The sequence below is a fragment of the Talpa occidentalis genome, unplaced genomic scaffold (assembly GCF_014898055.3).
Source record: "Talpa occidentalis isolate TD23 unplaced genomic scaffold, MPIMG_talOcc4v2.1 talOcc4.8, whole genome shotgun sequence".
NCBI lineage: Eukaryota > Metazoa > Chordata > Mammalia > Eulipotyphla > Talpidae > Talpa > Talpa occidentalis.
Window position 1 is genome coordinate 97,903,719 of NW_023605194.1, and position 25,327 is coordinate 97,929,045.

The window sequence follows — 25,327 nt, forward strand, 5'->3', positions numbered from 1 at the left end:
ATTGCAACATCTGCTGGCTTCTTAAATGGACCTTTTCTTATTTAAAATTGTTTCTTAAAAATATGCATTGGCGGGCATTGTGTTTATCAAAGAAAATACACTTTATTATAGATCTCATTGGCAGAATTTTCAATTTCATTTTCTTGTTAAGGTCACAGCAGTTGGGGACAACTTTGATTTTTAGTTTTTAACTTACAGTTGGGTAAAATATAACATAACATAAATTTTGCCATTGTAATCATTTTTCAGTGTACAGTTCAGTGACACTAGCCTCATTCACACTGTTGTGTAGCCATCACTGCTGTTCATCTCCAGAATTTCTCATTTTTCTGAACTGAAATGGTGTTCTTTAAACAATAACTTTCCATTCTCCTGGCAACTCTTGGCAATCCTCTTGTCTTCTTTATGTCTCTGTGACCTATAAGTGGGATCCTATAGTATTTGTCATTTTGTGACTGGCATATTTCTTTGAGCATAATATCCTCAGGGTTTGTCCATGTTATAATGTGTTTCCGACTTTCCTTCCATCTTAAAGGCTGCATAATATTCCATTGTCAACATATATCACGTTTTGTTTATCCATTCCTTTGCCAGTGGACACTTGCATTTCTTTTACCCCTTGACATTGTAAATAACACTGTTATATATTCGTATGGGTGTACAGATACATTAAGGCAACTTAATTTTGATATTGTTTTAAACTTAGCAGAAAATTATAAGAGTCCTAAAAAGATTCCTATTGCCAGATTTATATTTTATTCCATTTGCTTTATCATTGTGTCTCCATCTTTGTCTCTTTCACTCTGTGTGTCTCTCTCTGCACACATAGGCATAGTACTTGAACTTTCTTATTCCCTTCCTCATTATTTGATTTTGGCTTATCTGCTAAAGTCACATCTCCATGTCTATTTTATCCATTAGGGGTGAATTCCTTCCTTGTGTACATGGCTTTCAAAGATCGCTTCCAGCTAACAGATTCCCAGGTAAGAACAGGTTCTTTGGTATTTGGTACATTCAGGCCATTGCCTTGAAAGCTGTCTCCAGTGTATGTACATCCTTCGGCTTCATGGGAAGGCGTTGGTGGATGATGTGACTTCATGTTCGGGGATGTATGAACCCTGTACCCTGGTCCCAAGCACGGGGGTTTCCCTAGGAACATGGGACAGCATGACTGAGAGCCCCACTCAACCCCCAGCACCCTCTGCAGATCCAGGTGACACCCTTGCACTTCTTGCTCCCAGTCCACATCCTTGTAGGTTAGACTGTCCCTGTTGATTGCTACATGGTCCTGCTCTGCTAGTGGGGCCAAAATTCTTGCCCTTCGGGCCTGTCAAGACAGTGGAGCTTAATAGAAGCAGGCACAGAACACAGGAGTACTTGTGGACAAGAAGATGGCAGCCCCTGTCTCTGATCTTACCCTCTCTCTCAGATCTATGAAGTACTGAGCGTGATCCGGGATATCGGCGCAATTGCCCAAGTCCATGCAGAAAATGGCGACATCATTGCAGAGGTAGGTGGTTGTCAGGACCTTCGGGCAAGAGGTGGGCTCCAGAAAGGGAAGTAACTGGTAGCTCAGCTGCTTGGTGGAAAGGTGGGGTGACCTGGTGGGCCAGTCCTTGGGCGCTGGGCTCATGGCCTCACCAGCAGCACAAATCTTGGTGGCACACGTGCCACTTACTATGCTCTGCAGACGTGCAGCCCACCCCCTTTCCACAGGGACGTCATTTCTCAGATCTGTGGTGCAGGTGCCTCTAGGGGCTTCCTGGTCACACAGACGTGTTACATTCCCGGGGCTGGAAATGCATTCAGCATCCCGGGGAAGCAGGAACTCTTTGGGAGGCTGTAACTGATCTGCCACCCCTTAGCCAGGAGTGAAAACAGGGCAGCTCATGCTTCTCTGCATGGGGTCTTGTGTTGAGGGCCAAGGGGTCAGCAGTGACATTTTTTAGGTCTTGTCTGTATAAGTTATTACCACCAGGTCTCAGGCAGTCAAAGCCATCTCAAGTCTAGCCCATCTCTGAAAAACTTCACTTTCTTTAAACGTTGCAGGAACAGCAGAGAATTCTGGACCTGGGCATCACGGGCCCCGAGGGACATGTGCTGAGCCGGCCTGAGGAGGTGAACACTCTCTGAATGCAGCGTGTGAATCGGTGTCCCTTGGGGCATTGCCAGACCCTCCTAGAATCCACTTCTGGCCTGTTGAGAATGGGGCTTCTCAGATGCAGATTCTGCTTCTCTGAGAAGTGCCAGGCTTTGGTGTAGCCCACACTGGCTCAGTCCTGGCTGAGACTGAGCCCTGGGGCACGCGGTGTGGCTGGCGCAGCTGAAGTCTGCTCTTCTTGTCTCCAATTCCCCACGGCCCTTTCTGGGGCAACACAAACAGCGTGGTCTCAGCATCCCATAGTCGGGGTTTTGTAGTTCATCACTTGGGAACTCCAAAGTCTTCCCAGTCACCAAAACATAGTCACGGGGATTCAAAAGCTTTTCTAATTATCTGAAAAGCGTAAGTTAAGTGATTGTCCAGTAGCGAAGGTCTAGAAAGTGCAGGGCCTCGCCTGCTTCCCTGACATCCTCCTGTTTTACACACACACACACACACACATACACACACACACACACACACTCTCTCTCTCTCTCTCCCCCCGCCCCCTTCTCTCTGTCTCTCTTTCACACACACAACCCCTCCCCCCACCGTCCCGGTGCACGCTCAGCAGAAAGCCAGTGGGCCTATGTAACCAGGTGCTGACCCGGGCTGGCCTCATCTCTGGCTGGCTGGGGGGGCCGCAGCGCCTCTTCCAGCAGAGAAGGTGTTGCCTCTGGGAGAAGCCAGTGCGGCTTTCCTGGTTATGTGGGGCCACTTCTGGGAGCCACGCTCTTGTTGGATTTCAAGAGCCTTCCTGGGGGTGACTCTTCTTTCTCCTGCTGTCTGCTCTGCACCCCCAGGTCCTGAGACTCTGAAAACAAAGCAGATCTGCCCTGAGTTCACCAAACAGGCAGAAACTACCAGCAGAGTCTTCTGGTTGCTATTTTGACCATGGAAAACAAACCTGTTTTTCATGATTAGACCCAGGAGATGTCTCTGCATCAGAGGTTACACTGAGCACATCTGCCCCCAGCAGTGGGTAATAAAGTCTCCTTTGGGGATTGCAGATCCAGAAATATCCCCAGATTGGGGGCTCTTAGCTCCTTGGAAGGGTCTCATGTCTCATGAGATGCTGCTTTTGGGGCTCTTTTATCCGCTTTCCAATGTCGCCTGCTTCTCAGCCGATTCAGAGGCGTGTACTCTATGCCAACCATGGAACTTGGGCTTCCCCTGAGCAGGGACACCCCAGTGACAGCCCCGTGACACTCCAGGCACCAGCTGGCGCCATCTCCCTCGGCTGCTGGTCGATTCTTTAGTTTGTGGACAGGATCTGTTGTGTATTTAGCCCTGTGTGGGCCATAAAAAGAATACAGCGTGGACGCACTCTGAGGCAACGCGAACATTTTGGTCCAACTGGGGCTCCACATATTGCAAATGGTTGTGCAGTAACAGCAAGGCCTCACTGTGGGAACCGTGCAGGCGATTTCCTGCCCCTGAGCTGTTCTTCCAACCTGCCAGTGAGACGCTCTCGTAGGCTTTTCCTTGGTCTTCCACTGATAAGGTTGAAAGGAGTCTGGAGAATGCAGAAATCTAGAAACCATGTGTCCATTGGGGATGCCCTAGCACCCAGCGGTGCTGGGCCCTTGGGTGGTGAGGTGAGTGACCCTTTGGAAAGGGGCTCTAAGCGAGTTGGGGAGAAAGAGGGTGAAGGAGAGGAAGCAAGTGGGATAGAACTTGAGGGGGTAAAGCGAGTTATAGTCGCAAGACTCTGGTGTCTGGGAAGAGAGTGGTGGCTCGGGGTGAGGGTGGCAAAGCTGTCACAGGGACGTGGTGTGACTGGGAGGTCCAGATGTGGGGGGGGGGACTGGGCCGTAAAGGGTGCATTGAGCAGACACGGTTGCGTGTGTTCACGTCGTGCATGTTGACTCTTGTGTATTCTCAGGCAGGTCATTTCCTGCTGCATCTTGGGTGCTTCCTCTTTAAAACCAGAAAGCAGGGCTAGGCGACCCTCGCCTGCTGCAGTCCTTGATAGCTCTATAATGATTCGTAATTTTTAGACTATAATACTGTTTTCAGAGTGTTTTAAAACATCTTGTTTAAAGGAGGACTCCCTGAGTACAAGCTTGTCCTCTGTGAGAGGCGACGTGCACACCCGCAGAGAAAAATGTGGACCCATCCATGATTCTGGGTAGAATGAAAAAGCAGGCTTAAGGGCGTGTGACCTTTGCTTTAGTTGGGGTGACCTTGTAGCTCCGCCTCTGCCCTCACTCCAGGCCTCTCCCTGGGCCGGTGCAGGGGAGGGGTTAGAAACTACCTCAGAGCAGAGGAGCGACTCCAGACAAGACTCTGCTCCCCAGATTCTTGCCACTAAATCAGTGTTACTGGAAGCCTGGCTGCCAGGATTAGGATCGGCACAGAACTGGCACTTGGCCCCATTTACCCTCTAATTAGTGTGATTATGCTGCGTGGTCACTCGAGGCTGGCCCCACGCCTCGCCTTTGCTCCTGGGCATTTTCAAATGGTGCTTCTGCTCACTTTGAAAAGTCTGGCTTGGGATGTCACCTGCACCTCTGGGGACTGTGAGGTTCTAGCAGATTCCACTTGGCTGTTCACTCTGTGGACTTTTGGGGAGACTGCCGAGACGCAGGGTAGCTCTCCTCTGTTCTGCTGAGGCCAGAGGCGCCTCTGCTGCGATGGGGACAGAGGAGAGAAGGGCCGGCCTTTGAGCTATTCCGGGAATTAAAAACATGTAACTTTCTAATGGGCTTCTTCAAGAGCCATTGGGTTTGCCTTTGGATTTCTAGACATCCCTCTCCACATAGCTGATCCTGCAAGGCCAAATGTGAATGGGGTTGTCTTAGTTTATTTAATTAGATTACCAGTTAATGCAATTATAGAACTTCAGCTCCAGCCAAGCTCCTGCGGAGACTTGCTTAGCTAGGAACTAGTTGTTTCTTGTGAAAAATAACAGCTGTTTATGGAATAGCCTCACTTTAAGCGGTAACATTAAGCGAAATCATTTATTTGTTATGTAAACATTTTTGAGCACCTGTTGGGGAGTGTTTGGGGTGAGACATATACAGGATGCAAAAAACCAAGTAGGCCCAGCCCCTGGCCTCAGGAGTTGAAGCCACAGTCTTTTGCCAGGATTGGAGAGGGAATAGATGTTTTGAGACTGGTTCTTTACAGTTTCACCTTCTGTGGTTGCCTGTTCTAAACGCACAGAGCTGATTCCGCTTAAGGTCTAACTTGATCTCACTTGTCTTTGCTGCCCCTTATCCAGGTACTTAGCAGTAGTGTAAAATGCCATTCAAGCAGCAGGTTTAAAGAATGGGATTATTAGCTAGAACAGCTTTCCCGTCTCCTGCCAGAGGCCGTACCAGTCTGTGGTGGCCATGGTGGTGTTCACACAGAGGGCCTTTGGTCTGCACAGATGTGCCTGCTGCCTACTCTGAGGTCGTATTGTTCCTTGGGCTGTGCTGGCTTCATTGGTGGCATCTGCCAGGAGTCCAGCACAAAACCCGCATCACTCAGTATCTCTGGGCAAGTGGGACAAAGGCCCGGATTGGAGAGCAGTGGTTGTCCTTGTGTGGTGGGTCTCAGCTGTTAGCAGCGCAGACTCTCCTTGCATTGTTAAAACTCCAGTCTCTGGGCCCCACCCCAGAGCGACTGATCAGTCCTGTGCGTCGTGGGCAGGGACCGAGAAGCTGCATTTCTCTTGGACCCCAGGCCGATGCTGATGTTGCAGGCCTGCTGACCGCACACAGAGCACATCCAAGGAGCAGGGATGCACCCCCACCATTGTAGCTAATCAATATTGGGTGACACTGGGCCAGTCACCCGCTCATGCAGGGCTGTGTGGGGTCTGGGTGGAGGCTAAAGACAGGGACAGGTGGGGTGGGCACCAAATGGGCACAGTTCTCACATTCAGTCGCTCTTCTGTAGGTTGAGGCCGAAGCTGTGAATCGTTCTATCACCATTGCCAACCAGACCAACTGTCCCCTGTACATCACCAAGGTGATGAGCAAGAGCGCAGCCGAAGTCATCGCCCAGGCCCGGAAAAAGGGTGAGCACCAGTGGCGGGCAGGTCTGGGGGGTGGGGGGGGTCCTCACCGGGCGGCTCCTTTTCCAGACCCTCATGCCAAGTTGCCGCTTTCATCACCTTCCAGCATTAACCTAATTACAGCTGAGCAAGGAGGGGAGCTCCAGTTTCTCCCTCTGTTCCGCCGCTGCGGGCTGGTTAGTGTCTATTTAAAGGCACACACGGCAGAGAGCCGGTGGGCAGGCACGATTCCCTCCTGCCCCCCCCCCCCATAGAAAAGTTGGGTTTAATTTGATGCAGTCTAAATAAACTGGGCGCATACACAGATGATGTCAGTTCCCATCTGCCACAGGATCCTTCTGGGGAACGTTATATTGCAAAATACATTTCCCCTCCGTGGCTGGTGATCAAATCACCACCAGTTTGACCATGTGAGGGTTTTGCCTGGACCCCTCACCCCCAGTTCTCCTGATGCTCAAGTCACTCCCGAGAAATAAACTATGACTGTGTATTGTGGGCGGAGGCTGGCTCCCTGTTATTACGAGGAAGGCTGTTGAGAAGGTTCTTGGAAACTAATTTACTAAGTGCAGCTTCGAGTGCTTCTTCTTCCAGAACACGCTCCTGGGGCACCTCATGGGTTATGAATGCAGTGCGCCTTCTTGTAAGCTGCTGGGGCTGACTTTGGATCATCACACGCTCCTGGGGAGCACTCAGCCCTGTGCAACTCCAAGTCCAAGGGGGTGTGTGGGCTTTAAGGGTGGGTCTTGGTGTCCCTTCCTCCTGTTTCCCCCCACCCTCTGCCTCCTTATCTCTCTCCGTCTCTGAGTCTCCATTGCTCTTGATTTCTGTCTAGCTCTCTCCTGGCCACTGTATCTCTTTCTTGATCTCTCTTGTTCTTTTTTTATCCCTTTATCTCTGTCTTTCTTGTCGGTAACGTGCTATTTGACCTCCACGGTTGGGTCTAGTTCTCTGTGGGATGTGATCCACGTGGATAAGGACTGTAGGATTTTTTTTACTCCTGAAATTTGGTGCGAGACCTGGAACAAATTGCTCAATGACAAGTGAGTCAGCGTGTCCCGAGAGCTGATGGCTTCCAGACAGACCCGGCGATTCCTTGTCCTTGTTCCCTGGAGCCGCGCTGGGGCCTCAATCCTTGGGCTTTGCCCAGATGGTTGCTGCTTTGCCATCTCCTTGGAAACCTGCCCTCTGCTGGCAGCTGGGAGGAATTGCTTTTTTGAAATAAGGACCAGTCTTCAAAATAACATCATCTATTCAGAATCAGTTTTGCGCTGTGTTTTTAGGAGATACTCTACATGATTCTGTTGGAAGCCCTCCTTCTCCTGGGCCCTCTGTTACCCAGGCACACATTTCATGACGGGGATCAACGTTGGCACCCAACACCAGTCACTGCTGTCATGGAATGTAGCACGGTGTCTGAAAAGGGGAAAATAGGGGTTTGCTTACTTGATTTACTTTACAATTATAGTGTAACTAGATGATAATAAACCAAAAGTTAAGGATGCATTTCTAACAATTTTAATATTATTAAACATTCAGCGTAGCATACTTTAAAAACAGAGGTTTGTTTTCCAAATTCAAGCTTCCTAAGTGGGGGTTGAGGAGAACACTTGGTGCAAAGTCACATGGGAAATCGGCAGTTACCACAGTGCTACAAGCCAACCGCGGCAGAACAGAGGAGAGAGCCCCTGTTCACATATACGCTGCCTGTCTCAGGGCATCAGGCTGTGGAGGAGTCAGCATTCCTCTACCCTTGTGCTGCTAGAAAATCAGCATCTTGTGTCTTCTTCCCTTGTGCATCCCCATATGCTCCCCACCCAGATACCCCTCTTGTGGTCCTGAGTCTAAGACAGCAGGTGCTAGGCAAGTGAGCATGTGAGATAATCACTTTCATTAAATGAGGAAGATTGCACGAGCCCCAGCAGCTGGCCTTCCCCGAGAACATGCTACCGCCCTGTTCTGTGCCTTCAGCGGGACAGCTGCTCGCCAGCCCACCCTGCGGACGAGCAGATGAAAAAACTGCCAGGACCAGAATTCCTTGGATGGTTTTTCTCTTTGAGAGAACTTAGACATTGATCAGTTTAATAGGTTCATATGTTGGAAGAGACTCTGAAACGTGGAAATTGAATAGCTTACCCCAGATAATTCAGCTGTGGGAAAGAGAGCCCTTGGGTCCTGATTCCTGGCCCCTGCTCTGAGCACTTTGGGTCCAATGTGGAGATTTCTGTGGTGTGGAAGCAGGAGGAGGAGGAGAAGGAGGAGGAAACCCACCTCCACCGTAACACAGAGGTGGAAACACTCAGAACAGATGAGGCTGCTGAGAGACATAAAATCCTGGGAACCCAAACTTGAGACAAGACTTCCTGTGCTCTGGCGTTCAATAGAAATGGTTTGGGCATAAAGCAAAGTGCAAGGTCTTGGGCCCTGAAGACCACCCCACCTTGGGGATGAGGGCTTTGCGTTAAGCTAACAAACAGCCGGGTGATCTTGAATCAGAGTGGTATAAGGATTGGCTTATGAGTCATAAGATTTCAACAAAATCTGTGTTAGGGCGCTCCAGAGAAGGAGAAGCAAAAAAGAACCAATATCACATAATTTTCTCACTCGTTACTTGCCTAACTTCTTGCCTACCTTTCTGCCCACCTGTCAGTCAATCAAGATCTTAGGGGATTGGCTCATGCACTATGGCCATTGGAGTCAAATCTGTGGGGAGGCCAGCTGGCTGCAGCCTCTGGGCTGAGTGGATGTTGCTGCTCCGGTCGACAGGGACAGGCTGTCTGGAGGTAGAATTCCTTTCCTGATCGATGCCTGCCCTTGAAGGGCAGGCACTCTCTGAAGTTGGAATTCAGTTTGTGCTGTAATGCAGCCCTTACAGGAAGAGATGCGGCGCTGGGCTTTGCGCCATCTCCACTTGGAGGCTATTGGAGATGAGTATTTCTCTCAGGGAGACAGAAACTTTGGGTCATCGCTGTGATGCCCAAGGTGGTAATTTGAATCTCTGCACTCATTTCCCTTGCCCGGCATCATTGGGAACATCCAGTCAACCTCATTACACTCACTTAAAATAAGAATATTCCAGAGCTGTGCCTCTTAAAAATATTTGAGTAGGGGTGTCCTGGGGTATGTTTAGTGCCTCTCTGGTGGCGTACTGCAAGTGCTTTGTCATTGCTGCTCTTGGAATCATTGGTGCCTCTTAGATTAGAGAATCGATTCTGAAACTGTTCAGATTATGTTTTTGTAGAATCTACAAAATATCAAGATCTGACAGGGCTCTCCATGGACAGGCCCAGGCAGTTATTTCTGGCCTGGGCTCTCTGAGAAAAGGGAGTATGTGTGTGTGTGTGTGTGTGTATGCCTGCGTGCACCCTGATATGTTTTTCACTGTTTTTGTGGTTGTTTCAGAATATACATGTATGATTTTCCATTGTTTCTCCTCAAGATTTGTCCTCCTGCCTCTCATTCATGGTGAATGACTAACTCAGCGCCGGGAGCTGTCAAACATTTCTACACCCCTGCCTTTAATTTATTTGTCCTGAATGTACTTGGGCCCCAGCCCCTTGTGAATAAACACCACCTCAGGCCCCTACACTTCCGGCCTTCCTAGTGAGTCTGCCAAAGGCTGCCTTGGGGTCACCTCCTTCAGTTTAGACTTTCCCTGGAGAAAAAAATCGCAAAGGTCTCACTGCCGCCAAGAAAGCATCAGCAGTGTTTACAGAAGTGCAGAAAGGCTGATTAAGCCTATTCCGTGGTTTATTATTATTAGTGGTAATTATTTCTGGTGCTCAGTTCAGTGGTGTCTGTGGCTGACTGAGCTCCAGAAAGAAGCTGGTCAAGAAAGGTTCCTCAGGTGCAGTGTTGATAAGATGCGGAAAGGTATCCCGGGGAGAGTCCAGGCCGAGGGTGCCAGGAAGCAGTAACCCCCCCTAGCCCCCCGCCCCGTGGACCCACATTCCCTCTTAATGATGGTTCAACTCCATTCAGTCTCTGCCTTTGGGGACTGAAGAAAAAGAAACCAGAAAGACAAGGATGTCTGAATCCCTTGGAGTTTGAACAAAGCAAAGCAGAAACGAGACGCAAGATGCTCCCTGCCTCTCCCAGAGGACCCACCTTTGCTTGATCCTGGCCCAGGAGTCCTGTTCTAAGGTGGGCTTGGTCTGACTTGGGCTAAGGCAGCAGGTCTGCTCAGCAGTGGCCTCAGACACTGATCCGACTCTGGGTTCTCCGGAGGCTGAGGGCCAAGTTCATCCCTGGGGGTGTGATCTGTGGCCCTGTGCAAGGAGAAGACCTTGGCCCCTCTCTGGGGGTCCAGCTCCCCACCCTAGCCTGAGTTGTGTTTCTCAGAGGGAAATGAAAACCAGTCAGTAACATTCAGGACTTGTCCCAAGTTCAGGTTGGTCCCTGCTGAAGTTTCCAAAGGCAGGACTGAAGAACAGATTCAGGGAGAGGGTAGGGGCAACTTATATGAAAGTGAGGAGATTTTCTATTTGTCCAAGAGTTTTCCACACTGGCCAAGCCATTCTTTTTCTCCAAGCAGTCTGCTGCTAGAGCATTTCATGTTGACAAAACCAGGGAATCCTTAGGGCTTACAGATCCTTTGCTTTTGTAATGGTGTGCACAGACCTCATTATTGTGCTTGGATGTAGCCTGCAGGACCCCCAGGCCCCACCCAACCAGAAGAGTTTGCTCTCAGCTCAGCCAGTTCAGGCTGGTGCTGAAACTACGGCTGGGAGCAGAGGTCCCCTGAGAGCCGAGCGCTGCCCAGCCTGGACGTGCCTAGCATTTGTGTTTCATAAACATAGTTGGCAGCACCCAGGCCTTCTCATTATGCAGTATTTTTCCACTTTGGGAAGAGTGGGAGCGGTTAGTGCAGCCTGGAAGCTTTGAATAGGTCTGGGACTCAGGGGACCTTCTAGATGCTTCTAAACACTGGCCCTTCATCCTGGGGGCTTCCTTCTGGGTGTGGCTTCCCCTGGGTCTTGGGATTGTTAGTGATTTCCCCAAGGGAGTGGCCTGCTGTGCTTTAAGCTCCCTTTTGCTGACAGCGACTCCTTTGTGAAATTCCTGAGCTGAGGGGGCAGCTCCTTGGAGCCAGTCCTAGCAGCCGGAGCCAGTCCTCCTAGCAGCCAGAGCCAGTCCTCCTAGCAGCCGCTGCAGCAGAGAGGGTGATGCGGTGTATTATCAACAGATAAGGCCCTGGAGAAGGCAATAGAGAGGAAAGGAGACATTCCTGCCTGGGAAGTGTTTGGCCTTGAGTGCCCTGTATTTGGAGAAATGCAGACTGCTTGGCTGGCCCACTGTGGGGGTGGGCCCCCCTTCTCTGTGATGGGAAGGTGAGCGGAGGTGAGTGCCTGCCGTGGTAAGGCTGCCCTGAGGTCAAACTGCAGCTCCGATGCCCTTAATAAGATACTAGACTCCTCAATTGAACCCATTTATTGAGTCCCTACTATGTGCAGGCAGGGTGTCTTCATCTATGGTGTATCTCCATCTAGTGGGCAATCAAAGATTGCAGAACTGGGTGATGATCTCAGCCCAGGTTGGGATTCTCACATGGATGGTGTGTGTTCTGCCTGGGTTGAGTTTTAACCCATGTTTTTTTTTTAAAGATTTATTTATTTACACAAGAACCGGGGTACAGGCCAGATGCTCAGGAGGGTGAGAGGATTCACCAGAGACAGAGCAGAGAACAGAACAGGCAGGCTGACGAAATACACTGCTGAGTGGAACAGCGGGCGCGACAGGAGAGGTCTGCCGCGCCATGTGGGACCCTCGCTGGCGGCCGGGAATCGAACCGGCGCTGCAGAGGCTGTGGGCGCCTTCACAGCGCTGCGCTCAAATGCCTGTGCCACCAGGGGAGGCCCGAGTTTTAACCCATGTTAAAGAAAGATCAGATTTGAGGGTGAATAGCGAAGGCATTTGATGCTTCAGTGAGGAGTTTGTTTCCATTTCTGAAGATCAGTGAGCTCCTTAGGATTTTAGGCAAGAGGACAGCATGGGATGATTATGTTTTAGGAAGCTCGCTCTGAAAGTCATGGAGGATGAATACAGAGGGAGGGAAGACGTTTGGGAAAGCAGAAAAAAATCTAAACTCTATTTGGGAGGTGCTGTTGGAATGAGCTGGGGAGAAAGGGTGAAGGTTTGATAAAAGGGAAAGGCATATGGAATGGAAAGAAAAGGATGAATTTAAGGCAGCAAATTCAATGCATATCAATGATCCCCAGCTTTCTGGCTTGCACCTGAATAGATAGAAAGGAGGACATGCTTTGAGTATCAGGGAATTGAAATTCTTGGACAAAGTATTAATTGAATTAGACTAAGCCTCTGGGAGCTCTGAAGTCTCAGTGTAACCATTGCAACCCTTTATTTCTTATTCTGACAAAGTCAGCTGCGAATCAGGCTCCTCTCAAGGGCCAGTCCTTTTCCGTGGTGACTGGTGACCCAGGCTATTGTTTGGGCTGCTCTGGAGGGCAGTGAATTAGCTGCAAACACTTTAAGCCACTTATGTAGACACTGGGAGGGGAAAAGTGGTGGTGGTGGTGGGAGAAATGGGGGGCACAAGTTTGAGGCATCATGGGTCACCCCAAAATAAGAGTCTAGACAGCACAGTGACTGGGAGCTTCAAAGTTACCTGAGGTGCAGATTGTTCACATTGTGGAAATCCTTGCAGATTCTTGAAATCACCTTGTGAGAGAGCTTATTGAGCAAGAAGAGCAGGGTCAAAGCTGAGATCCTAGGGCGCATGTGTTGGATGGGTGACTTTGGCTGGCTGAGTTATCGGACCTTCCCAAGTGTGAGTTCCTCACCTGTGACATGACTCTGGCACTTTCTTTGGAGAACCCCGGGTGTGCTGCCTGGCAAGCAGTGACCCCAGTGGATGGTCTTCGTCCTGTGCTTGCACCATGCTCAGCCTTGTTGTCCTGTTTGTCAGGAACTGTGGTGTACGGCGAGCCCATCACCGCCAGCTTGGGAACGGATGGCTCTCACTACTGGAGCAAGAACTGGGCCAAGGCTGCAGCTTTTGTCACCTCCCCACCCCTGAGCCCCGACCCGACTACTCCGGACTTCCTGAACTCCTTGCTGTCCTGGTGAGTCCTGGGGACTGGTTCACGTGTTCTGTTTTTAGCCTTTCCTCAGACCAAGCTGACCTGGCAAATTACAACATGGTAACTGAGCAGGTCTGCAGATAGTTGTTCTCTAAGCTCAGACTGGTGAATAGTCTGGGATTGTCACTCTGGTGCCGGTGTGAGCAGGATTTCCAAATACAAGCCAGCATCCAAATACAAGCCAGCGCCGTCTTGAAAGTTAACCAAAGAGGATGAACGATCAGTAGGATTCTGCTGTGGTGCCCTGCTGTCACCCATAAGACACCTCACCAAATTATAATAATAATAACAGTTATAATGAAACTTCCGTATCTTGCAATACTTTTCCCAATTTTTGCCATCTCCTGTGGGAAAGATGGGCTGCTTCAAAAGCTTCCAATAACTAGGCACATTAAGAGTGTATGTTCAGGGATGACTGACGTCAAAGATGAGTTAAAAGTCAGTTGTGTTTTCCTTCCAGCGGAGATCTCCAGGTCACTGGCAGTGCCCATTGTACTTTCAACACTGCCCAGAAAGCTGTAGGAAAGGACAACTTCACCCTGATCCCTGAAGGCACCAATGGCACCGAGGAGAGGATGTCCATCATCTGGGACAAGGCTGTGGTGAGGAGTCGGGGGCTTACTCATGGGTGGGTCTCAGAGTTCCCATTTCCTCATCTGAGGACCACGAGTCTCATGAAGACCTTGAGATGGCAATTGAGAGCACGCTAGAAACTGGCTCTTGGTTGACCACTCTTATAGATCATTTCCTTTTATTTCCTCCCTAACTATGTAGGTCATATTTCTTCTTATTACCATGTACGGATTAGCAGATCCATAGATAAAACATAGTCTTGGGCTTTTCATTTTTGACATTTTAAAACACAACAGATTTTCTGTTTCTTTTTTTTTTTTTAAAGATTTATTTATATTTATTTATTTATACAAGCACTGGGTACAGTCAGAAGCACGGGAGGGTGAGAGAATGCACCAGAGCCAGAGCGGGGAGCAGAGCAGGCAGAAGGACCGAAGTACACTGCTGAGGGGAGCAGCGGGCGGCAGGAGAGGTCTACGCGCCATGCGGGACCCTCCTCCAGTGGCCGGGGAGTAGCCGGGGATCGAACTGGCGCTGCAGAGGCTGTGGGCAGCTTCGCAACCCAGCGCTCAACCGCTGCGCCACCGGGGAGGCCGATTTTCTGTTTCTTAATGAAATTTTTAGATCATATAAACAATATGTCCTTATTCCAAAAAGAATGAGGAAGTAAACAGTCACTCATAACACCATCTTTTTGATAGAATTACAGTTAACATTTTGGCCACTGCCTTTCCATTTTTTACTAGTGCAAGAGTACCTGTGTGTGCAAATGATGCGTGAGTGTAAATAACATCAGCACTATGCACACTGTTTGAGTTTGTGGCCTGTTTTTTTTTTTTAAACAATGTATCAAAAAAGTCTCTACATCTTTCAATATATTTTAAAAGCATAGTTTTTAATAGCAGACTATTCCATCTTAATGTTGAACCATAATCCATGAGTAATTCTTTGGATGGATATTTGTATTGTTTCTGATTTTTTATATTGGGAGCATCCTTGTAGAGTCTTCCTTGGACCCATCTTTAATTATTGTAGAAAGATATCTCTAAGGTGGCATTACTGGGTCAAATGATATAGGTATCATTAAGACTTTCGACATGTAAGTTCCCCCAGCAAGAGTCTAGCAGTTATCCAGCAGCATAGGGCATTGCCCAGCTTTTCTACCAGGTTCAAATTGATGTGATCAGCACAAAGCAAAAGTCTTGCTCGTTTGTTGAATTCAGTGGCTCATTGTTTTACATTTAATCCCTTCAATTACTCAGATTTAGAGTGAATTTTTTTTTCAGATGCTTTATGCCATTTGCCTGTTCTCATTCTCCATACCATGGCTCATTTTTCTACTGCATTTTGAGTGGGTTTAAGTCATCTATACAGTCATTTCCTCAAATTCTGCATTTAAGGGAAGTGAAACACTAGTGACAGAGATGGAAGCTGCAGGGAAGGGTGCCAGGTGCTGTGATTGGCCCCTGGGGCGTATTGTGGAAAGCCAGGTGCAGGACTGAGCCTTTTCGGTGGGCTCGGGTAGGAGCCTGGATCTGTGCCTGTGATTTTGAAAAGAACAGCCATCAAACCAGATGATGCTTTCTGAAGAGGCATTACATTCTCTTCCACTTTATTTTTTAAATCTTCATTTTGAAATAGAGGTTCCAAGGAAATTTCAATGTAGGATTTAAAGATCCTGTGTGCCCTTCATCCAGTTCTCCCATTGTTACATCTTCCATAATCAAGCATGAGAGCAAAGCTGGGAGGTTGAAGATGGCACATTGTGTATCTCTTATTCTTTGTCACTTTGTTACATGTAGATTCATGTAAATACCACCATAAGCAAGATGCAGATCTCCTTTCTCACCATGAAGGCCCTCCAATGCTTCCTCTTTATAGACACACCTACCTCCTAGCCCCTGGTAGGGTCGCTACCTCGCTGCTAGTCTGTTATCTATCTCTGTCACTGTTATTTTGGAAGCTTATATAAATGAATGCTACACGATGCAAATGAAACTTATACACTGTTCCATAAATGAATCACCCAATATGGGGCCTTTTGAGATTGTTCTTTCTCACTCAGTATAACACCCTCGACACCCGTCTAAGTTATGTGTAGCAAACATTTGTTCCTTTTCATTGCTAAATAGTGTTCTATCCTTCAATCTACTGTTGTGTGTTAACTCCTAGGTCACTGGGAAGATGGATGAGAACCAGTTTGTGGCAGTGACCAGCACCAATGCGGCTAAAGTCTTTAACCTTTACCCCCGGAAAGGCCGCATTGCTGTGGGCTCCGATGCTGACCTGGTCATCTGGGACCCTGACAGTGTTAAAACCATCTCTGCCAAGACCCACAACAGTGTAAGTTCTGGTGACCGTGCAGACCCAATTAAAATGAATTACAGCCACAGAAAGAGATGCAGGTGGGGGAGAATCCCCAGGGTTTATGAAGAGAACTCGGTATGATAGCCATCACCTTTCCTCCAGGATATAACTTGCAATTTACTGAGAAAAATAACTATTTCTTTTTCTTTAGTGAGATCAGTAAGACTGTTGCTTTTATTATCATTATTGGGTGCCATGGCCTCTGTATAAGATCTTAGTCTATAGACCTTCAGAGCCTTCTAGAAGCCAGGCACCATTTCATTTCAGTAGTACAGTACAACACTACTCTTGGCAGTGTTTAGTGTAAGAACATACAGTAGAACCTGCAAATGCCCCCTCCTGTGATGCCTGCTGGGTACTTGAAGCCACTGTTTGTTTTCTCCTGTTCAGTGTGGCTGTGCAGATACCTGCATGACATGGTCCTACTGTCCGAAAGGGATGAATTGACTTTGACTGTTTCCCAAATAGAAATCATATGCCCAGCAGCTGTTCTGTTCATGGCTTTAGGATCTGCAGGTTTGGACTCTCTCTTCCTTCTTGGCCTAGACTCCAGAACTTAGGGGTGCTCTGTCCTGGTAACGGGACCCTGGGCAAGTGACTTTGTGCTGTGTCTCATGAGCTGAGGATCTAGACGAGGTCAGTCTCTGAGTGTCTTGTGATTCTCTGAGGTCAGTAGACATTTTGCAGATGTATTAGACACCATCGATTCATCATAGAAAAAGTGGTCTGTGTATTTATAGATAGGAAATATTGAAAGAACATGGACAAAGGGAGAGCTTTGAAAAGGAAATGGTAAGTTTAGGACAGATGAATTTTATGTCAGAAACTCAGGAATCTTGAAATGCAATTTTGAGGATTTTTCAATGAAGTTCTACATGGAAGCCTGGCTTAGTATGGTCTCTGATTCCAGGCTACCCACCCTGATAGCCAGGGCCCCAAGTACTGATGTCTCCCCCATGAATGGTGTCAGGGCAGGACTTCTGGCATTTCTCAAGGATCGCCCTGGACCTTTTGCTGCTTCCCAGTCTTTCTCCTATTTGGGCTCACCTCTAGCTTGGCCGGTGCCTACGTGTGCTGGGAGGACGAGTATCTTCTGCGAAGGCTGCTCAAATCTCAGTACTTGTAGCTGGCTTCTTCCCTCCTTCCTCCCTGGCTGGCTTAGCCATCTGTCACACTGACTTGTAACTTGGAACGCAACCTCCAGGGGTTCAGAACGGCTTCTGTCCAGGCAGGAGTCCTAGGGTCCTGCTCAGTGAACCTACCTAGTCATATGCATGTACATCACATTTCCATTTACTCTTTCATTTGGTCTTCTCAATAAAGGAATGGTATCATTATATCCCTCTTGGGAAGATAAATAAATGGAGGCTTAGCGAGCTTAAGTGACCAGTCTAACGTTACATAGCTATTTTGCGGCAGAGCCAGAATTAGAATCCAAAATTGTCTGGGGTTCTTCCCTGCCAGGCTGCGTATGCATCCTCTTGGTCAGAGTCAGATGGGGAGTGTGCTCCCCTCCCGTGCAGAGTCCCTTCCCCAGATAATATAAAGGAGGAACTGGGCTCATTACTTAAGCTGCTTATGACCTAGCTGGGGAAGTTGGTTTGGGAGCTCTGAAAGAAGAGAAGATGAGGAGTGAAGATTTGAGAAGACAAAGCCTGCCCTCCAGAGCCTGTCCTACCGCCCAAATCTTTCCAGAACAGTAGCCTGCCCAACCTTTGCCTCTAGACAGCCCTGTGTGTGTGAGAGGAATGCTGACCCCCAAAGTGACTCTTTTCTGTCCTTATCCGTTTTAAGAAGCACACCTATGCCGCATTAATCATCCAAGAGGATACAAATAAGAGGCTTTCCCACATAATACAGTGTTTCCTGCCATGGGCTAATTAGCTTTAATTTGGAACATTTAGCTAACTATTACTGACAACCCTGTCGCTCGGCCTCTGCTTGGATTTTCCAGGCATCCAGCCAGACGAGTAATTTTAGGGAGCGCATGTGGAAGTAGGTGAACAGCGTCTACACCTGGTGGGTGACGGGGGCTCCCTTCCTCAAGGGAGGCTTGCAGGGAGGCACTGAACACCCTGACCTCCTATCTGACCACTGGACTTGTTCATTTTAAGTCACATGGAGTCATGGCCCAGCTTCCTTCATCTTTTAAAAATAGGACCTGCCCAAAGCTCTTCTTGGCACGTAGGGCCAGTCATTTGTAGGAGCGAACGTTGCGTAGTATCTTCAGTTCATATGTTTCTTACGATGTCTTTGATACTAAAGGACTTGCCGTCCTATTGGGGCAAATGCCATGGGAAACCAGATGGTGAATAAATGAATGTTTCCTCAGTGTCTGTCCTGTGCTGAGTAGTTCGTCCAGGCCCTTTCGTTTTGTTTCCTTTGATCCTGGCTTGACTTCCGCAGCCTGGGCTGTTCCCCCTGAAAGATGGACGAAGCTGAGATTCAGAGGCATGTAAGGGGCATCTCTCTGTCACACAGCTGATGGGTGGCGGGCCTGGTTCGTGACCTGTACAGGCCTGTCCCCATTATTCCAATAGGACACACGAGGACTTGGTCAGAGGAGTCACATGGAAGAGGTGGAGCTTGATCCAGCCCTTAAGGGATGAGACAGGCCCTTTCATAGGTTGTTTCAGAGCTGACAGATCAATTCTCTTTCCTGGTAATCTATACACAGATGATGTTTTTTGTGTTGGCCTCTTAAGCATTGAGAGGGAGGCAGATGGAGACAGGATTTAAGTTCTGAGACAGGATTAAAGTGATCTGTTGAGATACACACACACATAAGCCAACTAGAGTTTGTCATAGCTCATTGTCATCCATATTAAGACCTTCCTTTAGTCTGTGTACCACTATGATAGAAAACACATCCAAGATGGCATCTACTAGGAGACTCTATAAAAACATTATGTGCCGCCAGAGCTCGTGCTTGGTATGGGATAAATCAGGTGTGTATCTGCCATGTAGGCAGGTCTCTGCCTCAACTTTGAGTGCAGAGAGGACAAAAGCATCTGCTTTGGTAAGAACTCACACAAGTTTGTAGTCTGGATTCCTCCTCCAGTGTGGTCCAGAAATCCACAGGCTGAGAACTGAATGTATGATGATTTTGTGTGATAATCCTTCAGGCCACAGGGGATAGCAAGCCCAGATCCCCCGGAAGATGTGGGTTCACAGCGCCACCTGCTCTGAGACACACTGTGTTTTCAGGGATGTGTCTTGACTGGATGAATGATGTGGGAACACCATGTGAGCCCCAGAAACCCATGTGTGGAGTCCCCTTCCCTCTCGAGGTGCCTCTCTAGCCCATTCCTATAGTAGCTTCCACGTTACTCCTTTGAGTCTCAGAGCCACGCTGACAGCCCCTCATTGCTGTTTTCAGTCAACAGCGGCTGCATTTTGACACCAACTGAGCTGATGAGCCAGCCAGGGCTTTTCTGTACTTAGCAGTTAATGTCAGATGTTATCCTGAGCTGTAGTGCGCTATTAACAGCTCTCTGCTCACAGACTCGCTCTATTAGTGCTGATCACCTGGTGTGAAGTTCCCCAGAAGCCGAGATGCTTTCTATGCTTTGAGCCACTTCTTCACACCCAGCCCCCCTATCTTGGCTCTAGTCATTTGTGCCTGTGCAGGGGTTGACAGGAGGAGGCTCTTTGAGTGTGTTGCGGGGGTGGAGGGGGCACGCAGGGTGTAGAACATTCTGGAATCTGGAGAAGTGGTCCTGGGTGAGCCAAAGCTATGGAATGGGAATGGGTCCCGTGGCATTTTTATTGCCGACTGCAGCACTCTTCCTTTTAGCCTTGATCTTCAACAGCAAACTCTCATGCATAGAGAGACCCACCCATATTTTGCAAGAGGGCACACAGATATGTCACTCTCACCCGAAAATCTTGAAACCAAAAAAGATAGCTGTGTTGTTTGGGAAATTAAACCTCAAGCATTTTATCGAGGGCACGTCTCTTAAGTTACCGCAGTCCTTTCATTTGGGGACTGCACTTAACCACATCACTCACAGATTGGAAAACTAATCTCGAGCCACTGGGCACTGCTCATGGAAGGCCCATTTCAAGACTAAATTTAGAACTTGGTCAGAGAAGGTCTTTGAATTTTAACCTGATTAGAGCTTGGGTTATTGAGAATAAAGTCACTGTTAATACAGCAGAATCATTTTCCTTGTGTAGCAGCTACAAACCCAGAAGAACTTTAACATACCATTTTTTTGTTTAATGTTCTTTTTTTTCCCTCCAAATTTTGAAAGGTAAGAAATGATTATTCTGTATTCTTGACAGGGACATGAAGCAGGTTGAGTGTCTGCTGGGTGGCCAGTGGGCACAGGGATTTCTCCTGCCCCCCCTTTTCCATCCACATGCTGTCAGGCCACGGGCACTGCCAGGTAGACAGGGTCTCGCCTGGGTGGCAGGGCTTGGCCTCAACTGTGCTCCCTCCTCCAGGCACTCGAGTACAACATCTTCGAAGGCATGGAGTGCCGTGGCTCTCCACTGGTGGTCATCAGCCAGGGGAAGATTGTCCTGGAGGATGGCACTCTTCATGTCACCGAGGGCTCGGGGCGCTACATCCCTCGGAAGCCTTTCCCTGATTTCGTTTACAAGCGTATCAAAGCAAGGAGCAGGGTGAGTAGGTCTGACTTTACCACAATCTGAATTGTTTGTAAGTTTGCTTCTGTAAACACTTATTAAGTACTTTGGGTCAGAATATTGAGATGAATATGGGGGATTCGGAGATAAAGGAAACATGGTCTTTTCATTCCCAGGTTTCAGAATTCTAGCAAAGGAGTTGGGTGTGTGTCCACAGCCACCCAGAATGAAGCAAGGTCCTAGTATGTGCTGTGAAGCATGTGGTGTGGTCTAAAGGATGGAACCACTGCTTCAGAGTGATGGGGAAGAGTGTTATGGTGAGAGGGCATTTTGAGTAGTGTTTTGAAGTTTAAGTAGGAGTTTGATAAGTTGAAGGGAGGCAAAGGAATTAGGTAGAGAGAATGTCATGAGTGTGAAAGTGTAGAGTGTATGCAGGGCATGGTAAACAGTCCACAGCACTGGTGCTTGGGGACTGTGAGGTAGGGAAGGATGGAGCTGGGAGGGAATTAAAGGGAGAGGGGAATTAGAAATAAAGTTTGGGGGCAAATTTTGAACGTGATACCCGTTCTTCCTCACAACGCCTTTGGAGATTCCTACAGGTTGAAGTGCCTTGAGGGAAAAATCAGTGAGAAATGTTAGTTTTTACAGAGTGACCAGTTACCCATGGCTTACCTGGGAGGCGCTTTGGCCTGGCCTCCTGGGAACTGGCCCTGTGCCGTTGTCTGTCCTTATGAAGAGCTCTCCATCTCCAGATCTCCTTGGCCTGTCCCGGCTTCTGTTCCTTCCCCTTCGAAGGGTTACCAGGGTCTCCTGTCAAGAGGGGCTGAGTCAAGGGACTTTTGTGTTTTGCAGCTGGCGGAGCTGAGAGGGGTTCCTCGAGGCCTGTACGATGGACCTGTGTGTGAGGTGTCTGTGACACCCAAGACAGTCACTCCAGCATCCTCGGCTAAGACATCTCCTGCCAAGCAGCAGGCCCCACCTGTCCGGAACCTGCACCAATCTGGATTCAGCTTGTCTGGTACGGTTTGGTGAGGGTCCATTTCTGCAGGACCATACTCAGCAGAGCTGGCAAGTCTGGAACAGCTTTTGCTAAAAGGGCAGAAACAGAAAGGAATGATATTCCTCTTCTTCCCCAAGTGGGAAATATTAATATCACCAAAGATCTGTTTCTCAGCAAATGGCCAGTTGGGTTTAGAATCTCGACATCAGTTTCTGTCATATATAAAGCTGTGATGCATATGTTACGTGTCACACTCAGCTTATCCAGAAGATATTTTTTCAGAGCATTATGTCCCTCAGAAGGAAGACTGTTGTATTATATCAGGACTTTTCTCCCTGCATATACAGTCTGGACTGTAGTAGTTCAGCTTGTGGGGCCTGGATATTCAACAGTTAAACTTTGTGGCCTGGAGATTAGTGCTACCTCAGTTTCTTCATCTATAAAATGGGCTTAAAGATCTTATCCACACATGGGGTCCTTGTGGGGGTTAAACGAGTTAATATGCATGTAAAGTGCTTAGAACAGAGCTATCTGATAATTGCTAGTTAATTTACTTGCTTGGATAAAATAGGTAGATGGGGAGGGTGAGAGGAAAGAGTCCAGATTTTAGAGCTTTCTTTACTTAAATTTTTCAGTCTTTCCTTTGGGCCATAACTAGAAGTCTTTTTTCCTTGGGCTATAGATAGGTTTCCAAATTTCTGGGACATGTTAAGGGAAGTTATCAGGTAGATTTTGTCCTCTTGTCTGGTGTACTAGCTTTTAGAAAGTAACCATATGTTCCATATACAGATGACCAGTTTTCAGAAAGCTTAGAAGCTATGAACCTTGAAATGAAGTGGGCATAGCAGTTTCTTTGCTGTCTGATATCATCAGGCCGATCGCGTCAGAGGGACAGTCCCTACTCATACTGTTGGTTATCCGGGGATGTGAAGGGTTAGAAGGGAAGCCAGAGAGAGGCGGCTATGTCTTCAGCGAAGCTCCCCCTAGCTTAACTGAATAGGGCAGGGTACGGTCTTAAGTCAGAGGCCTAACCAGTGGCCTTATTTTACGTATAGTTTGACTTTGTCAAGAAATGTATCCAACTAGTGTCTGCGAGGACTGTTTTATACTGTCTGTGATTCTTTGACTGTCGGAGGCCCTTCCCTTTTGTGTCACTTAACCTTTCATGGAGGGTGTGTGGGAGGACAAAGCATGGGCCTGGCCTGGCGCTCTGAGCTGTGTTATTTCAGTTTCAACAGGAGCTCTTGTCCACACTCATGACTGATGTTTACCCTCCTACTCTGCCCTCTGCAGGTGCCCAGATAGACGACAACATTCCCCGCCGCACCACCCAGCGCATCGTGGCGCCCCCTGGTGGCCGTGCCAACATCACCAGCCTGGGCTAGAGCTCTGGGGTGCAGTCCGTTGGGAATGGGGAACGGGACACCTGAGGACATTCTGAGACTTTCTTCCTTCCTTTTTTTTTTTTTTTTAAAGAGCCTGTGATAGTTACTGTGGGGCAGCCAGTTCATGGGGCTCCCTCTTGGGTCCCCATACTCCATCCCTCACCTGGAGTCACTGATTTTGCTCACCCACTTCCCTATACATTTAGGAATATCACACCCAAGTCTATCCACCAACCCCATACATGGAACCGCATCCAACACTCAGACATGTGAAACAAAGCAAATCACAAGGAAGGTGTTTCTCATCTCCAGCCTCTGTTGTGCTTACCATCTTCCTTTTCATGGGGGAGGGGGAGATAAAGTGAATTGTCCGGAGCTGCCTTTTTTTTTTTTTTTTTTTTTTTTTTTAATTTTTAAAAAAATTTTCTTTGTGGGATTGGGAGGGGTGGGTGGGAGGGGAGAGTTTTTTTTTCCTAATACTAAATTGGAAAGCCTAATTCAATATTAATACAAGGGTTTGAACTGGACATCCTAATGATGCAATTACGTCACCATCAAGCTGATTCAGGGTGGTTGGCAAACTTACCATAGCCCTCCCGAGAGGCTCCAAAATGTCCACATGCCATTCCACTGTCTTCTGGGCCAACTGTTGAGAAAGGGCAGTTTTCTTTTTGGCCTAGATTTTGCTACAGATTACATCTTCGGAGGAGTCTCTTTTTCTCTCTCTGCCTCTGTTCTGCTCTCTTGCTCTTGCTTTCTCATTCATGAATATTTTCACGACTTTTTCTCTGTGGCATCCACCCCTTGTCTCCAAGATGCTGTTTTCCTCTCCTTCCCTGTCTTTTTTTTTTCAAACCATCAGGTCTACCATTTTACTGTGGTCATAGGAACCTGCCTGGAAGGATTCGAGTTTGTCACGGCAACCATGGTAATACTCTGTCCTAGTCCCTGCAGGACTGGTGCTACTTGCATTATGAAGATAGGCGTTTGAGTTGGTGACGCCTCCCGAGTACCAGGAAGGGCCGAGTCCCCTACCACATGTGGGCCCAGATTTGGACCTCCAGTAGTGCTGAGAAATTGGGAGCCTGAGGCGACAGCATGTGAAGGTTTTTTCTCCGTGCAGTGCTAACTGGCTAAAAACCCTGTCACTCCTCAGGGAGCCAGTCAGCCTTAGCCAGCCACAGCTCAGAAGCATTGAGCTAGTGGGAGTCTGTCCCCCAAGGCCTGTTGTTTTCTGCTAAGTACCTTTGGGATTCCAGATCACACAGGGGCTTCTCACCTTGAGGGAAAATCCACTTTTTTCTGGTCCACATATTTCAGAAGACATAATGCAATATATGGGGAGCCCTTCTCAACTCCGAAAATCCTTTGGAAGTGAAAGTCCATTTTACTCTGCCAGAGGAAAAACCCTTTCTATGAGTGATCCATCACGTCGGGGCTGTTGTGGGGAGAAAAGCTTACAAAGGAAATGTGTGGTCCTTGGCGACCACAGCCGATCTGTCTGCTTCCCTCCCCTCTCTCGGCGACCCTTTCCACGAGCTGCCTCTGTGCTTGTGCCTCTGCTTGCTAGTCTGTGTTGCATTTCCTTCCAAACGTGTTTACAGGTTCTGCTAAGCAACGTTATGTTTGCAGGCTTTTAAAAACCAAATCTGCTTTTGTAAAGCATAACACACAAAAGATCATTATTCATCACACTTGTCTCTCCACACGTTTTGCCTTTGGGGTTATGATCGGGGTGTATTTTTTGTTGTTGTTGTTGTTTATTTGTTATTTTAAAAGTAAATTGCACTTTTAAAGAATAATTGGTTAACTTAATATATTTGCTTTTTTCTCACCTGCACTTAGAGGAAATTTGAACAAGTTGGAAAAAAAACCTTTTTGTTTCAATTCTAAGAAACACTTGCAGCTCTTCAGTATTCACTTGAGTCTTCCTGTTTTTCCTGTACCAGGTCATGGTGATTTTGGTTATTTTGATTGTTTTCTCAAAACAACTTCAAACCTGAAGGTTACCGCAGGCTGTGTCAGCATGTTTACCTGTTGGCTTGCTTTGTGTGTCTGTTAAATGAATGTCATATGTAAATGCTAAAATAAATGGGCAGCGTCTCAGAACTGAATAACTGCAGTGACTTGATGCTCTAAAACAGCGTAGGATTTAACAATAGATGG

General features: G+C 48.0%; 1 protein-coding gene across 2 annotated transcripts in view; it reads left to right on the forward strand.

Annotated features, from left to right (window-relative positions):
• Positions 1–23,599, forward strand: part of DPYSL2 (dihydropyrimidinase like 2) — a 104,581-nt gene extending 80,982 nt beyond the window's left edge. For both annotated transcript variants that reach the window (XM_037497372.2, XM_037497373.2), the window contains exons 5-14: positions 922–983; positions 1,430–1,510; positions 2,050–2,118; positions 6,029–6,149; positions 13,069–13,225; positions 13,704–13,845; positions 15,989–16,159; positions 20,633–20,812; positions 21,629–21,794; positions 23,070–23,599. In XM_037497372.2, coding sequence (XP_037353269.1) covers positions 922–983; positions 1,430–1,510; positions 2,050–2,118; positions 6,029–6,149; positions 13,069–13,225; positions 13,704–13,845; positions 15,989–16,159; positions 20,633–20,812; positions 21,629–21,794; positions 23,070–23,161 — 1,241 coding nt within the window. In that variant the 3' untranslated portion in view covers positions 23,162–23,599. The remainder of the gene's footprint in view (positions 1–921; positions 984–1,429; positions 1,511–2,049; positions 2,119–6,028; positions 6,150–13,068; positions 13,226–13,703; positions 13,846–15,988; positions 16,160–20,632; positions 20,813–21,628; positions 21,795–23,069) is intronic.
• Positions 23,600–25,327: the final 1,728 nt, after the last annotated feature.